We start from the raw sequence: 14189 nt of genomic DNA, 5'->3' as shown, positions 1-14189 counted from the left end.
TTATTGTCACTTTTATTCGACTTAGTAACATTTAATGTGCACATAGTGTAAACATGTTATTTAAATGTGCTATTCAAATGTCAAAATGTTTGTACATACTTAAGCTGGTAATGCATACAATCATGCATGCATTACCAGCTTATTCATGACAACTAAGACATTCATTACTTATGATAAAACGTTACAATTTTTCCTATTTGACATAACCACGTCATTAAATATTTAGTATGACCTAGATCTTATTTGTCCCATGTAGATGTGAATAGCTGGCTGGTGACCTTTGGGTTCCATCTACACAACACCATTCCTGGCTACCCAGTCCCAAAGTTTGATCTGACCCACCCATCTTATGAACTGAAGAAGAGCCAGCTCTGGGATGATTTACCGGTGGGTTTTATATTTTACATTATTTCAAACACTCCTTTATTGTCCTGTTATTTGTGATCCATGTATTAGAGAAATGTAAAGTAAGCAGGTTGATCTTTATATAAAAAAATGTTTAACCTTTATTTGACCAGGGAAGACGTATTGAGACCTAGGTCTCTTTTTCAAATGTGCCCTGCACAATACAACACAAATATACACGTTACACACAAAATATACATATATACAGTATACACATTAAAATACAAAAACACAGTCATGGGAAGGACAAGTAAAATGTCACAAATCACCCAGAAAACTGTTATATTCCTCCACAAATAATTCCCCAATCAGTACTTTAAACTGCCCGAACGGCACCAGAACATTAAGATGAAATGTATTTATATTTTTTTCCAGCAATACAGTGCATTAAAACTAAAACTTAAAGCAGATTTACCTAGCTTGGTTGCCTAGAGTTAACCAATCCTTTGAACGAGTTAGGCAACTCGGGTGTCTATACTTCAACAGCAAAGTTAGATATGCAGTTAACAAAAACATGGAAATGTCTGCTTATCCAAAATTACAACCAACTGATTGCAGCATTACGGCAAAAATGGAGGACGCAAGTGGAAACGGGAGAAGGTAAGGAACTTGTCTGTCAGCCCTGCATTAAAGATCAAAATTGGCCGAAGAAAATTGTGATAAATACCAACGTATACCAGTTTCATTTAAGGACTAAAACATTTACTGCTGCGCCATACAGGTTGAGAAAATTGTTCGGATAAGATTTTTGATGTACCGATTCCATGACACATGGTTTATGAACTGATACACAAAACAACGCCGAATTCAAAACTTAAGAGTTTTTCAATTTCAATTATTATACAAAATTCTTGCAACCAATAGAATGTTATATACAGTTGAAGTCGGATGTTTACATACACCTTAGCCAAATACATTTTCACAATTCCTGACATTTAATCCTAGTAAAAATTCCTTGTCTTAGGTCAGTTAGGATCAACACTTTATTTTAAGAATGTGAAATGTCAGAATAATAGTTGAGAGAATGATTTATTTCAGGTTTTATTTCTTTCATCACATTCCCAGTGGGTCAGAAGTTTACATACACTCAATTAGTATTTGGTAGCATTGCCTTTAAATTGTTTAACTTGGGTCAAACATTTCGGGTAGCCTTCCACAAGCTTCCCACAATAAGTTGGGTGAATTTTGGCCCATTCCTCCTGACAGAGCTGTGTAACTGAGTCAGGTTTGTAGGCCTCCTTGCTTGTGCATGCTTTTTCAGTTCTCCCCACACATTTTCTATAGGATTGAGGTCAGGGCTTTGTGCTGGCCACTCCAATACCTTGACTTTGTTGTCCTTAAGCCATTTTGCCACAACTTTGGAAGTATGCTTGGGGTCATTGTCCATTTGGAAGACCCATTTGCGACCAAGCTTTAACTTCCTGACTGATGTCTTGAGATGTTGCTTCAATATATCCACATAATTTTCCTGCCTCATGATGCCGTCTATTTTGTGAAGTGCACTAGTCCCTCCTGCAGCAAAGCACCCACACAACATGATGCTGCCACCCCTGTGCTTCACGGTTGGGATGGTGTTCTTCGGCTTGCAAGGCTCCCCCTTTTCCATCAAGCATAACGATGGTCATTATGGCCAAACAGTTCTATTTTTGTTTCATCAGACCAGAGGACATTTCTCTAAAAAGTATGATCTTTGTCCCCATATGCAGTTGCAAACCGTAGCCTGGCTTTTTTTATGGGGGTTTTGGAGCAGTGGCTCCTTCCTTGCAGAGACCTTTCAGGTTATTTCGATATAGGACTCGTTTTACTTCTGGATATAGATACTTTTGTACCTGTTTCCTCCAGCATCTTCACAAGGTCCTTTGCTGTTGTTCTGGGATTGATTTGCACTTTTTGCACCAAGTACGTTCATCTCTAGGAGACAGAACGCGTCTCCTTTCTGAGCGGTATGACGGCTGCGTGGTCCCATGGTGTTTATACTTCCGTACTATTGTTTGTACAGATGAACGTGGTACCTTCAGGTGTTTGGAAATTGCTCCCAAGGATGAACCAGACTTGTGGAGGTGTACAATTTTTTTCTGAGGTCTTGGCTGATTTCTTTTGATTTTCTCATGATGTCAAGCAAAGAGGCACTGAGTTTGAAGGTAGGCCTTGAAACATCCACAGGTATACCTCCAATTGACTCAAATAATGTCAATTAGCCTATCAGAAGCTTCTAAAGCCATGACATAATTTTCTGGAATTTTCCAAGCTTTTTAAAGGCAAAGTCATCTTAGTGTATGTGAACTTCTGACCCACTTGAATTGTGATACAGTGAATTTTAAGTGAAATAATCTGTCTGTAAACAATTGTTGGAAAAATTACTTGTGTTACGCACAAATTCGATGTCCTGACCAAGTTGCCAAAACTGTAGTTTGCTAACAAGAAATTTGTGGAGTGGTTGAAAAATGAGTTTTAATGACTCCAACCTTTGTCTATGTAAACTTCCATCTTCCACTGTTTATGGGGGATACAACCATCCTAGCTCTGCAGATTTTGCTGCGAATAGACAGAATCATTAGATCACTTGTTTTGGTGCTGCCCATATGTAGCTTGTTTTTGGTCGCAGGTTCAGGAATGGTAGAAGATTTGAACATTTACTTGAAGCTAACTCTGCAAATCTGCAAATAGATCTGCTGGGTTATTTGAAAAGTCATGGTCAATCAATCAATAATATAATAATACTCTTAGCAAAAATGTTTATCATTAATTTACAATCTGTAGAAACTATGAGAATAGAAAGATTCAGAACTTTTGTGAAACATCACAGCACAGTGGGAAAATATACTGTATGGCAGCTAGTAATCAAAACTGGATGGTCTTCAGAGAGGGATGGGAGCGGTTGAGAGTAGCTGAAGGATGGGACTAAAATAGATAACGAATGTAAAATATACTGTTTCCACAAAATGTATATAATATGTATAAGCAGGAAGTAGAAACCTAAGTATTTTTGTCCATTAGTTTACTCCAATTAAGGGAGGGTGGTAGGGTTAGGGAAAAATATATATTTTTTAAATGTTTTAATTATATATACAGTACCAGTCAAAAGTTTGGACACACCTACTCATTCCAGTGTTTTTCTTTATTTGTTACTATTTTCTACATTGTAAAATAATAGTGAAGACATCAAAACTATGAAATAACACATATGGAATCATGTAGTAACCAAAAAAAGTGTTATACAAAACAAAATATATTTTGTGTTTTAGATTCTTCAAAGTAGCCACCCTTTGCCTTGATGACAGCTTTGCGCATTCCTGGCATTCTCTCAACCAGCTTCATGAGGAATGCTTTTCCAACATTCTTGAAGGAGTTCCCACATATTCTGAGCACTTGTATATGGGGGATTGGAAATGATGCATACAATTTCATTGATAGAAGCCACAATTTATCTGCAATATTAAAGATGATCTAAATAAGACAGACGTTTATGAAGTAGGGCCTTGTTAGCAAACAGGGAGTAATGTAGAGATCTAAAAGAGCATAGTTGTTTGCTGGATGAATATCAACCACTATGACAAACAAGCAGTGGAAAAAAAAGCATGTAATCTCTTCTGATCTGCAATTGTTTTCTTTAAAAAAAAAAATAATTGGCATCACATTTAATTGGACAGCTTTTTCATAGGAAGAAGTACAAATTGGTTTCCATTTATTCTTTAATTCATTTGGCACAGTAGCAAATACCTTATCTAGAACGTTTCATTTATTGTATCCAGTTAACGTTTTCTGCTGTCCAAGACAATGTGTTAAATTTGCCCTTGCAGTACACATTCATAACACAGATATAATTATACTGTAATTGTAATACAAATTCATAAGCAAAACATAGACATTTATACACACTACATATGTGACATTACCACTTGTCATTGTTAACATAATCATTATTCAATGCTTACTAAGCTGTCAAAATTGCCTAGTAATCATTATATGATAAAAATCCACAACGGCATTTTACCTTGTTGTAGCTTTATCTCACTTCCTGGTAATACAATTATCTTGCAGGCACATGAAAACTGTTTGACGCCTGCTTCTGCTCATGAATGGACTGTAGTGTGAAGTTCTGCCATGCTCAGACATTAACGTTTCACTGCATTCTCTTTACAGTCCATCTCTGGGGTCCAGCAGGAAGTTACCAGACAGGCGCATGCCCTCCTAACATTTGAGCGGCTGCCGGAGGTCAATGCGGGCCGAGGCCGCCGAGGCGAGAAACCTTGGTTATGGTTTTCAGCCGCCCAGTCCCCTATTGGTAGGGCCGTCATGTTCGCCATCTACAAGGGCACCGCCCACACACACACGCTCAACGTAGCCAACGAGGACTGCATCAAGGTGGCCACCGTCCTCAACAATGCCTTCTACCTTGAAGACCTGCACTTCACTGTGGAAGGCCGCGACACTCACTACTTCGTCAAGCCCGGCCTGCCCGACGGCGACTTGGCGACGCTACGCCTCACCAGCGGCCACAAGACCCTGGAGAACGGCGTCAATGTCAGTGTGTCCCAGTCCACCACGGTCATGGACAGCCGGACTCGGCGCTTCGCAGACGTGGAGTTGCGGCGTGGGGCGCTTGCGCTGCATGTGCGCTATGGCTCCACGGTGGACGAGGAGAAGTCCCGCGTGCTTGAGTTGGCCCGCCAGAGGGCGTTAGTGAGTGTGTGGGCCAGGGAACAGCAGAGGGTGCGCGATGGCGAGGAGGGCGTCCGCCCATGGACAGAGGGAGAGAAGAGGCAGCTCCTGAGCAATGGGAAAGTGCTGGGGTACGACGGGTACTACGCACTTTCCATCGAGCAATATCCGGAGTTAGCGGACAGCGCTAATAACATTCAATTCCTACGGCAAAGTGAAATAGGGAAAAGGTAACTAACTATTGTGCACTTGCTGCCAAAGAGACTTTGAATGGCCTGTTTCAATAGAGGCGTGGCGATGGTGGGAACGAAAGCAACAATAGTGGCATGGCCAAAGATTACATATAGCTATGTCCGAGTGGGGTGTGTGTTTTTGTAAATCATATGAGATCGAAAGCAATGCTGTGCAATGCTGTTTAACAGGGGACTACTACAGAGTAAATGTATAACTATGCCAAACCTTAATATGGGCAGTGACAAGATGTACCTCTGTAGCACAAACTGATTGGACTGTGGACTCTCAACCAGGAGCCAGGAGAAATAGTAGTGTTTTGGGAAATATTTAGGTTTTTTTTGTCTCTGTTTTTTACTAAGTGTTGTCTGCTTAAAATTAAAAGAAAGTATTTAAAGGTGAAATGAAATGTTTACATACGCATATATCTGCACTTCTCTGGAAATATGATGTATGAATTTTTACTCTTCAATAGGCAATGTCCATTACCAGATGTTTGTCTTGAATCAATGACCTTTCAATTTGAGGTTTCGTCTCACTCAGTGACCATCACACCTAACATGTCGGAATTGAGAAGCACTCCCTTTGATAAACCCTGGCTCATACCCCTATGTGTTGCTTTTAAAAGGACATCATAACAAGTTACATGTTTTAATACCCAAAATATTTGTTTTGTGTATCAGATTCTGCCTTGGTAGGAGATCAGGGCAAAATATGTATGAAGGAAGTCTGGCACAGATACTTGTCTTGTCCAAGCACAGGAACACCATGTTTTGTAAATTATGAGTTTTATTGTTTTGTTTTCTATGAAATTGATTAACAGTCCATTGATGATTATAACGAGTAATTTATGTTGTGTTTATACCTTGTAAATAAAATCTAAAACCTTTTTTTTATATATATTTTGTATTATGTTACAGAAGAAACGATATTGGATATTGCATCATAAAAATGTGTCTTTGAATTATGAAATTTAATTTAGAAGTCTCTGCAAGATTTTGTTGCATAAGGTATGAAATATTCTGTCAAGAAACAGTAAAAACAAAATATATTTAAAGGTGGTACAGACGATCACTATATACCACATTCAGTGAAATATTTGCTCCTTTAAATCTGTTGATCACGCATAATGCCTCGTGACTTGGCCCCTGTCCAATAAATATTTAATGAACACAAATAATTAATGAACGCATATCACCCAAACAAGTTTGTCCAAATATAGAATCCATACATGTTAGCAGCTATTATCATAACTTGTGTTTTGTATAATTAATAAGATCATGGATTAAAACGCTTTTGTTCGAGTCAGCCATTTTCATTTGTCATTTGTTCTAATGAAATGGTAGTACCGTAAAATATCAAGTCTTTACTAAAGGTGTTTACTAAAAGCGTTTAGAAAGTGTTTAATGAGACCTTCATATCCTAAATGTGTGCCTTAAAATGATTAAGACGGCCAAATCCTGCTCCTCTTTGAAGTCAGGTGTTTGTAACAGTTTCTAATTAAATTGTTTAAATTGTGACAGAACCGATTTGTGAGTGTAACAAACCAGGATTTTTTACAGGACAAGACCCCTTAACACTGATGGCTTCTATCAACTTCATAATCCTAGGGTTTCGGTATAAGTCATCTTCGCTCTGTAAAATTCTGAACGGAAACTCCAATTAGATTTTGGATTGTAATAATTGCTTGCCCTTCCTAATGTTATCAAAGCCTTAAGAGTTGTATCAGATCACAGGGCACAAAATCTGTTGAACAAGTTTTAGGCTCAATTATAGCCTGCCCACATAATCATAGGCATAAGCCTTTGAAGAATTCTTAATGTGATACTAATTTGTTGAACATTAAAATTTCTTCAAAATGTACAGGTGATGCAGTTCCCAGCCTAATTGTAAGGAATCCCATGTAATTCTGATCTATGCTATATTAATAATTCGTTTTAAAGGAAATTAAAGACCACATTTCATACAACACATAATGTCTTTCCAGTCCTCTGTTGCTCTCTAGTGGTACAGTGTCTACAGCAGAGTAGTGTTTATTTTACTAGGCAAGTCAGTTAAGAACAAATTCTTATTTTCAACAACAGCATTCGAATAGCGGGTTAGCTGCCTTGTTCAGGAGCAGAATGACAGACTTTTACCTTGTCAGCTCAGGGATTTGATCTTGCAACCTTTTGGTTACAAGGCCAATGCACTAACCACTAGGCTACCTGCCACCCAAGATAAGCATATGTGGATAAGATATTATGCCTGCATTCCTGGATTTTGATCGGGGTTCAGCACTTTACCTACTACTATACAATACGCAACCAGTCACTGTATGGAGTTTATATTAAACAAAATATCTTTCATAGTTTTTTATATTGCAGAGAAGACTGCAGGACTCCATGACAGGATTTCTTAGCAGAAGCATCAAACATCACCGTAGCATCAGATAACTGCATTCGTTGGCTATTAGTACCCAGAGACAGCATCAAACAACCACAGCAAAGGGCATGATCACCAAGTTTTAGCTAAATTTACCTATGCTTCAAACAGAATAGCTAAGGTGTCCCAGTACAAGTGTAAGCAAAATTATAAACAGCATAGCTCAACATAACCACTATCACTGTGCAGATCACAACACACTGCTATTTGGCCTACTTCAAAGAACAGCATAAAAGCCATGGCACAAATTTCCAAGTATATCAAAGACCAACAGCATTATGCAATAAGCACATCAGACGCATGTGAAAGACATCCATGTTCTAAAATTCAATTGATGTGACTCGTATTCATTTCATATGACACAAAGGAATCCAAGTCCCAGTGCCTGAAATACCAGTGCAATCATACATGGCATGGGTGTACACACACGTCACACATTTTTAACTTGAATGAGGGAATTGGTTTACTGGTATGTGTTGCCTTGGACAATGCATGAACATTCCAGTGGCATAGCGCAGTTTCGCGGCCCCACTCACCTCTCGAAAATATATAGAGAAAAATGTGCAGTTTTATAACTATTCTCATGTTATTTCACACATTTTGCCATGAGGCTGAGATTTCTTTTGCTGAGCTCAGGGATTCATCAAAGAGGGGACAATCTCAGATATTTCTCTTCATATTAACAATTTTGAAATATGTGTTTTGATATACCAAAATATTATCTATCACACCATGTAAAGGAGCAACCAAATTTTTAAAAATGTTTTCATAAAATTACACCATAAAAGGCATTTCATTTGTACAATTATTGCCCAACAAATGTTTAATGGCCTTGATTGTTTAATTGTAACATTAGATTATTCAAATATGTAATACAAATCACCAAACTTCGTTTTGTTTTGTTTTATAGCACTATTAAATGCTTCAGGGCTAATTCCGTTAGCATTTTGGCATGTTTTGCTAGATTTACAACATAAAACAACATTTCCAAAGAAAACATTATCTCTTAGGTCTAGCACAGCAAATATTTCAATTGTTTAAGCATATGTTGCAGAACACTGACTTTTCTTTCAGAATATTGACCAAAAAACATTTCTAAAGGGTGTTAGCCATCAGTGACGGAGTTGACAAGCCACTGACGGAGTTGACAACCGATAATTAAAACAGACTTATTTTTGCCTCTAAAAATTAAAGTTCAATACAAACATTTGTATTGATTTGAAAATCCTCAATAAAAATATGATAATTCTATCAGATCTTTCAGCACTCTGACAGAGTTGACATTAGAGAAAAATCTAACGTAGTTGATATTTTATGGAGTTTATGAATAATTGCATTTTTCTTCATTCAAGTGGTATACACTGTAGCGATTGAGTTTTTCCTCATTTGCTTTATGACTCTAAAACCTAATTAAATGTAACATATTTGAACAAAAATGCCTATTTTATTTTCATCTATCAGGCAGATGGCGTTGACAGTTTATGGTTGGGACCATGGTGATTCCAAGATTGTTTTTATAAATCTATCAAAAGTACATTTAACATTTACATTTAAGTCCTTTAGCAGACGCTCTTATCCAGAGCGACTTACAAATTGGTGCATTCACCTTATGATATCCAGTGGAACAACCACTTTACAATAGTGCATCTAAATCTTTTAAGGGGGGGGGGGGTTAGAAGGATTACTTTATCCTATCCCAGGTATTCCTTAAAGAGGTGGGGTTTCAGGTGTCTCCGGAAGGTGGTGATTGACTTCGCTGTCCTGGCGTCGTGAGGGAGCTTGTTCCACCATTGGGGTGCCAGAGCAGCGAACAGTTTGGACTGGGCTGAGCGGGAACCGTGCTTCCTCAGAGGTAGGGGGGCCAGCAGGCCAGAGGTGGATGAACGCAGTGCCCTTGTTTGGGTGTAGGGCCTGATCAGAGCCTGATCAGTAAAAAAGTAGAGAGCATTGCACACCACAGCTGCATTCCAAACACTTAAAAGACAGAGCCTACTGTATCCCCTCAGCCCTCAAATTAAGTGGACAATTCTGATGGCGTATCATGACGTCTGATGAGTATACACTTGCAGGGCAAGGTGCGAGGGAGGAAGGAATGATTTTTATGGACCACCCTTGGCCGGAAATTCATCACTCGTTAATCCCATGATGATTGTTTTTTTAACCACCGGTAGCTTGTGGGTGCTTTATATGTGCTACAGTCAATTATGAGTGCATGTCTACTTATATTAAATATATAATTATTAATATACGCCTACTGTATGATAGCTAGCAAATTAATTAGCTAACTAACGTTAGCCTGCCTAGCTGGAACTTCTGAAGAAGGAAAATGTTTTATTTCTACAATTTCCAAAAGAAAACCAAACAAAAACATATTTACTTTTTATGAGACGTGTTTGTGCCGTCATGGGCATTAGTAGCACCATTTCTAACTTATTTGCATTCGTTTTTAACTTACACTTGTATGTTGACTTCTCCATTGATGTTGTTTTTAAGTTTTCACTGACTTTTCTTAGCGGATATACAATTGTCGCGAATTGAATTCTGGGCAGTTTCAGGCCCTGGAGTGAATTTAATTGTACACTCGCAAAGCCAACTAAAAACACGGGCTGAGGGGCTTACGTTGCAAACTTCCCTTGCTTGGCCAATCATTTGGAGCGCCCTCCAAGATGGCGACGGGGATTCCCCCAAGGGCATAAGGTGAGGGTAAGTGGACGAGGGTGTGTCTTTTAAGTGTTTGGACCACAACCCACGAGTGGTCTTGTTGCACTGCATGAGGACATGAATAAGGGGTCCTTATGGTATAGCTGACCCTGCTCATTCCTGATTCATTTAGGATTTTAGACAAATATGACAGAGTTGACCAAATCTCCGGACACATCATTTCGGAATCATTTCGGAATTTAAGATAAATATTATTTAAAGCTACAGTTAAAGTTAAAGGGCTTTTGCAAGAAACTACATGTGACCCGATTCAGGAAACTAGGTGTATGTTGCAAGTCACGACTTCACAGGAGAGCCTTTTGAACGTAAAAAATATTTTTTTTATCAAAATGCGTTTTTTTGGCAGAAATGCCTTCTCGAACATGTGAACTTTCATGTGCCTTAATATCAAATTTGTATGTTATCTGTAAATATGTATAAAATTGTTACATTACGAGCCTAGTTGGTTTAGCCACAGAGAAAGTCAGCAACCTTCTCGCCAGCCATGATTAGCTGAGATAATGAGTGGGCTGGACATGCCAAGAGATGAGTTTGGATTGGTCTTCGGTGTTGCATCTTGTGTCTATAAAATGAGCTGCTCATAATGTGTAGATAATCCTTTCTACTGCAGTTTTTTTCGAAAGATATAATGTTAGCCATGGAGAACTGCAAATATGTGATCGAGAACTGCAAATATGTTGCTACTGCTCTCAATAACATTGCTGCCCTGAATTGGGAAAAAGTTGTGATGGACTACTTTCTGGAGGACGATAGTACCATGCTGGCTCTCTCTGACTCTGAAAATGAATCAGACGATGAGGAAATCCCTGATTTAGGTAAAAAATATTTTATTGAAGAAGACAATGTAGAGTCTTCTGATGACAGTGCTGGAGAAGAAACGGAGGAATCAACAGTGTTGTTGTCACGGAAGAAGTTGACCGAGTTTTGAAATCAGTGGAATGTCTGGTAGAAGCAATAAAACACAGGACGTCTTATTTAATAAAAGGGGTTGCAGTCTGCCATGAAGCTTTCATCCATGTATACGGGTAAGAATCTAACATTGAACCTACTATATTTGGTTAACTTTAGCTAGCTATGACAATCGGTTTGTATTGCTAGTTAAAGCTTGCTGTTAGCTAGCCAGCTGGAGTTCGAAGGCTGGTTTGCTAAAGTTACTCTATGGATTGGGATTTTAGTAAATTTTTTAGCTAGCTAATGTTAACGTTACATGTCAAAACAAAAGACCCCACGTTAAAGCTTGCTATTAGCTAGCTAATGTTAGCAGAGGTTAGATAGCTGGCTTGCTAATGTTACTCTATGGATTGGGATTTTAGTTCATTTTTTAGATAGCTAACGTTAGTGGAGGTTAGATGGCTGGCTTGCTAGCTAACATTAACTTACATGTATGAAGTGTGTGTAACGGTAGTATCTGGAATTTGTCTTTCTGCATCAGTAGAACACGCCTGATTCTCCTCCACCAGTCATACAATGAAAATGATCTAATGGCTCCCATCAAAAAGAGAGCTGGCCCAAGCATGCTCAGGTTACACCTGAAGCATGAGGACTTGCTGCGAGTGGTGAACTTCATCAACAACTACGCAGAGGATAATGCAATAGTATTACCAGGATGCCACCCAGGACACAAACAATTTGGTGGAAAGCTGCTGCCATCCCATGTGACAAAAGCATCAGTGTGGCGTCTCTACAAGGAATCGATGACAACACTTCGTATTTAAAGCATAAACCCATTTTGATTATTTAATTGACCTCCAACTTGATTGGCACTACTTTTATTGATCTCACATTTTTGGGGGTATTTTCCAGAGGTACGTGTAGTCGGGCTGTCTTCCTTCAGGAATCTGTGGAGAAAATTGCTGCCCCATATTTCAAGCACTAAGCTGAGGACAGACCGGTGCTGGCAATGCCAGAGGAAAAACTATCAGGTCTTCAGATCTGCCAGAAGCTGTTTAATCAGCCAAGCTGAGGAAGCAAGAGCAGCATCTCCTGCTTGTTCTGAGTGAGCGGTCTGTCTACCAGAAGATGGTTGCTGACTATATATATATGTATATATATATATGGGAGGCAGGCAAATACATTTCACTGATCGGTGTAAAGACAGGCTGACAGGGGTGAGACAATTAATTGTAAATTATCTTAATGTTCTTTTGTTGTTTGCAGGTGCACTATCCTTCTAACATTATGCAGCCAGGTCCCATCTACTTTTTAACTCCTCGCAAGTGTGGCTTGTTTGCTGTCTGCTGTGAAGGAATACCACAACAAGTCAACTACTTGATTGATGAAGGCATGTCATCCAGCAAAGGCAGCAGTGAAGTCATCAACTATATTCTCCATTTCTTCACCAACTACGTAGTTGGGGAAACAAGTGTGGACCTGAATTGTGATAACTGCAGTGGCCAAAACAAGAACAAGTTTGTGCTCTGGTCTTGTGCCTGGCGGACCATGCACAAGCTCCACCACAGTCTGGACCTTCATTTCCTGATCACAGGCCACATCAAGTTTGCCCCCGACTGCTCATCAAGCAGTGCTTCAGAAAGACCAGAGTGAACACTTTGTCTGAGATTGCTGGTGTTGTGAGGGACAGCACTGTGACAGAGGTCAACATCCCACAGCTGGTTGGACTGGAGTATGGTACGGTGCTGGTGGAAAGCTATGGCTGGCAACAACACCTGAGTCCTAGATAGTTTGTGTGTATGCATTGATATGTAGGCTACGTGTGCCTTTAAAAAAAAATGTAAGTAGTTTTGTCTTTGAGCTGTTCCTGTCTATTGATGTTCTGTATTATGTCATTCTGTATTATGTTTCATGTTTTGTGTGGACCACAGGAAGAGTAGCTGCTGCTTTTGCAACAGCTAATGCAGATCCTAATAAAATACCAAATACCAATACTCCGTACTTCAGGCCGCTGCCACAGATCAAGCAGTACCAGCACTTCAGGTGAAAGTCATTTCCATTGCATTGTATGAGGTTATTATTCTTATCGAAACTTGGGAGGTGAATTGATGTTGTGCAAGGATGTAATGTCTTCAAAAAAAATGTCTTCCTGTTTTACAGCTTCGATGCTCTGGAGCCTGGTGTTGTTGTTGCCAAGGAGCGTTCGGACTCAGTCGGGACCAGGTTTCAGCTGCTGCGCAACGCTGACATCCTTCCTCCCATAGATGGTCTGCCTGTACAAGCACCAGCTGGACTGGACACAGCTAGACAAACGTATCTTTTTGAGAAGATCAGGGAGTTTTGTGACGGAGAGGCTATGGATATCACATGCCCTGCACCATAGTCAAGGGCAGGACAGAAACACGCTCTCAGGGGTACATGCTCAGTCCCCTCCTGTACTCCCTGTTCACTCATGACTGCACGGCCATGCACGACTCCAACACCATCATTAAGTTTGCCGATGACACAACAGTGGTAGGCCTGATCACCGATAACGATGAGTGTTAGGAATCCCGCTTCCTGAGTCTGTTTCTGCCTGAGCTGACTGTTTTTTGTTTGGAGTGTTGTCTAAGGTTCCTGAACGCACCCTCTCTGGTTGCTAGGCAATGAAGTTAGGCGGGAGGTCTAGTGATTACCCGCACCTGCATCTCATCAACCTTCTGCACACCTGGTCCTGATCATCACCTCTTCTTAAGCCCTGAGCTGACATCCATTCCCTGCCGGATTGTTAGCAACGAACATCATTCTCCCGGAACATTCAACTCCCTTGCCTGGCCGTCGGTGGATACAGTGACGTCATTGGATCAACCCATTTA

The 14189-nt window shown here is 39.7% G+C and overlaps 1 protein-coding gene across 5 annotated transcripts in view; it reads left to right on the top strand.

The window, feature by feature from the left end:
* Positions 1 to 6606, top strand: part of LOC115170749 (teneurin-3) — a 153144-nt gene extending 146538 nt beyond the window's left edge. For all 5 annotated transcript variants that reach the window (XM_029727058.1, XM_029727050.1, XM_029727033.1 and 2 more), the window contains 2 exons: positions 257 to 387; positions 4549 to 6606. In XM_029727058.1, the coding sequence (XP_029582918.1) occupies positions 257 to 387; positions 4549 to 5301 (884 nt within the window). In that variant the 3' untranslated portion in view covers positions 5302 to 6606. The remainder of the gene's footprint in view (positions 1 to 256; positions 388 to 4548) is intronic.
* The last annotated feature ends 7583 nt before the right edge of the window (positions 6607 to 14189 follow it).

The sequence above is a fragment of the Salmo trutta genome, chromosome 3 (assembly GCF_901001165.1).
Source record: "Salmo trutta chromosome 3, fSalTru1.1, whole genome shotgun sequence".
In the NCBI taxonomy this organism is placed as follows: domain Eukaryota; kingdom Metazoa; phylum Chordata; class Actinopteri; order Salmoniformes; family Salmonidae; genus Salmo; species Salmo trutta.
Note: the sequence above shows the minus strand (reverse complement) of the source record. Positions and strands in the feature narration are given on the sequence as shown.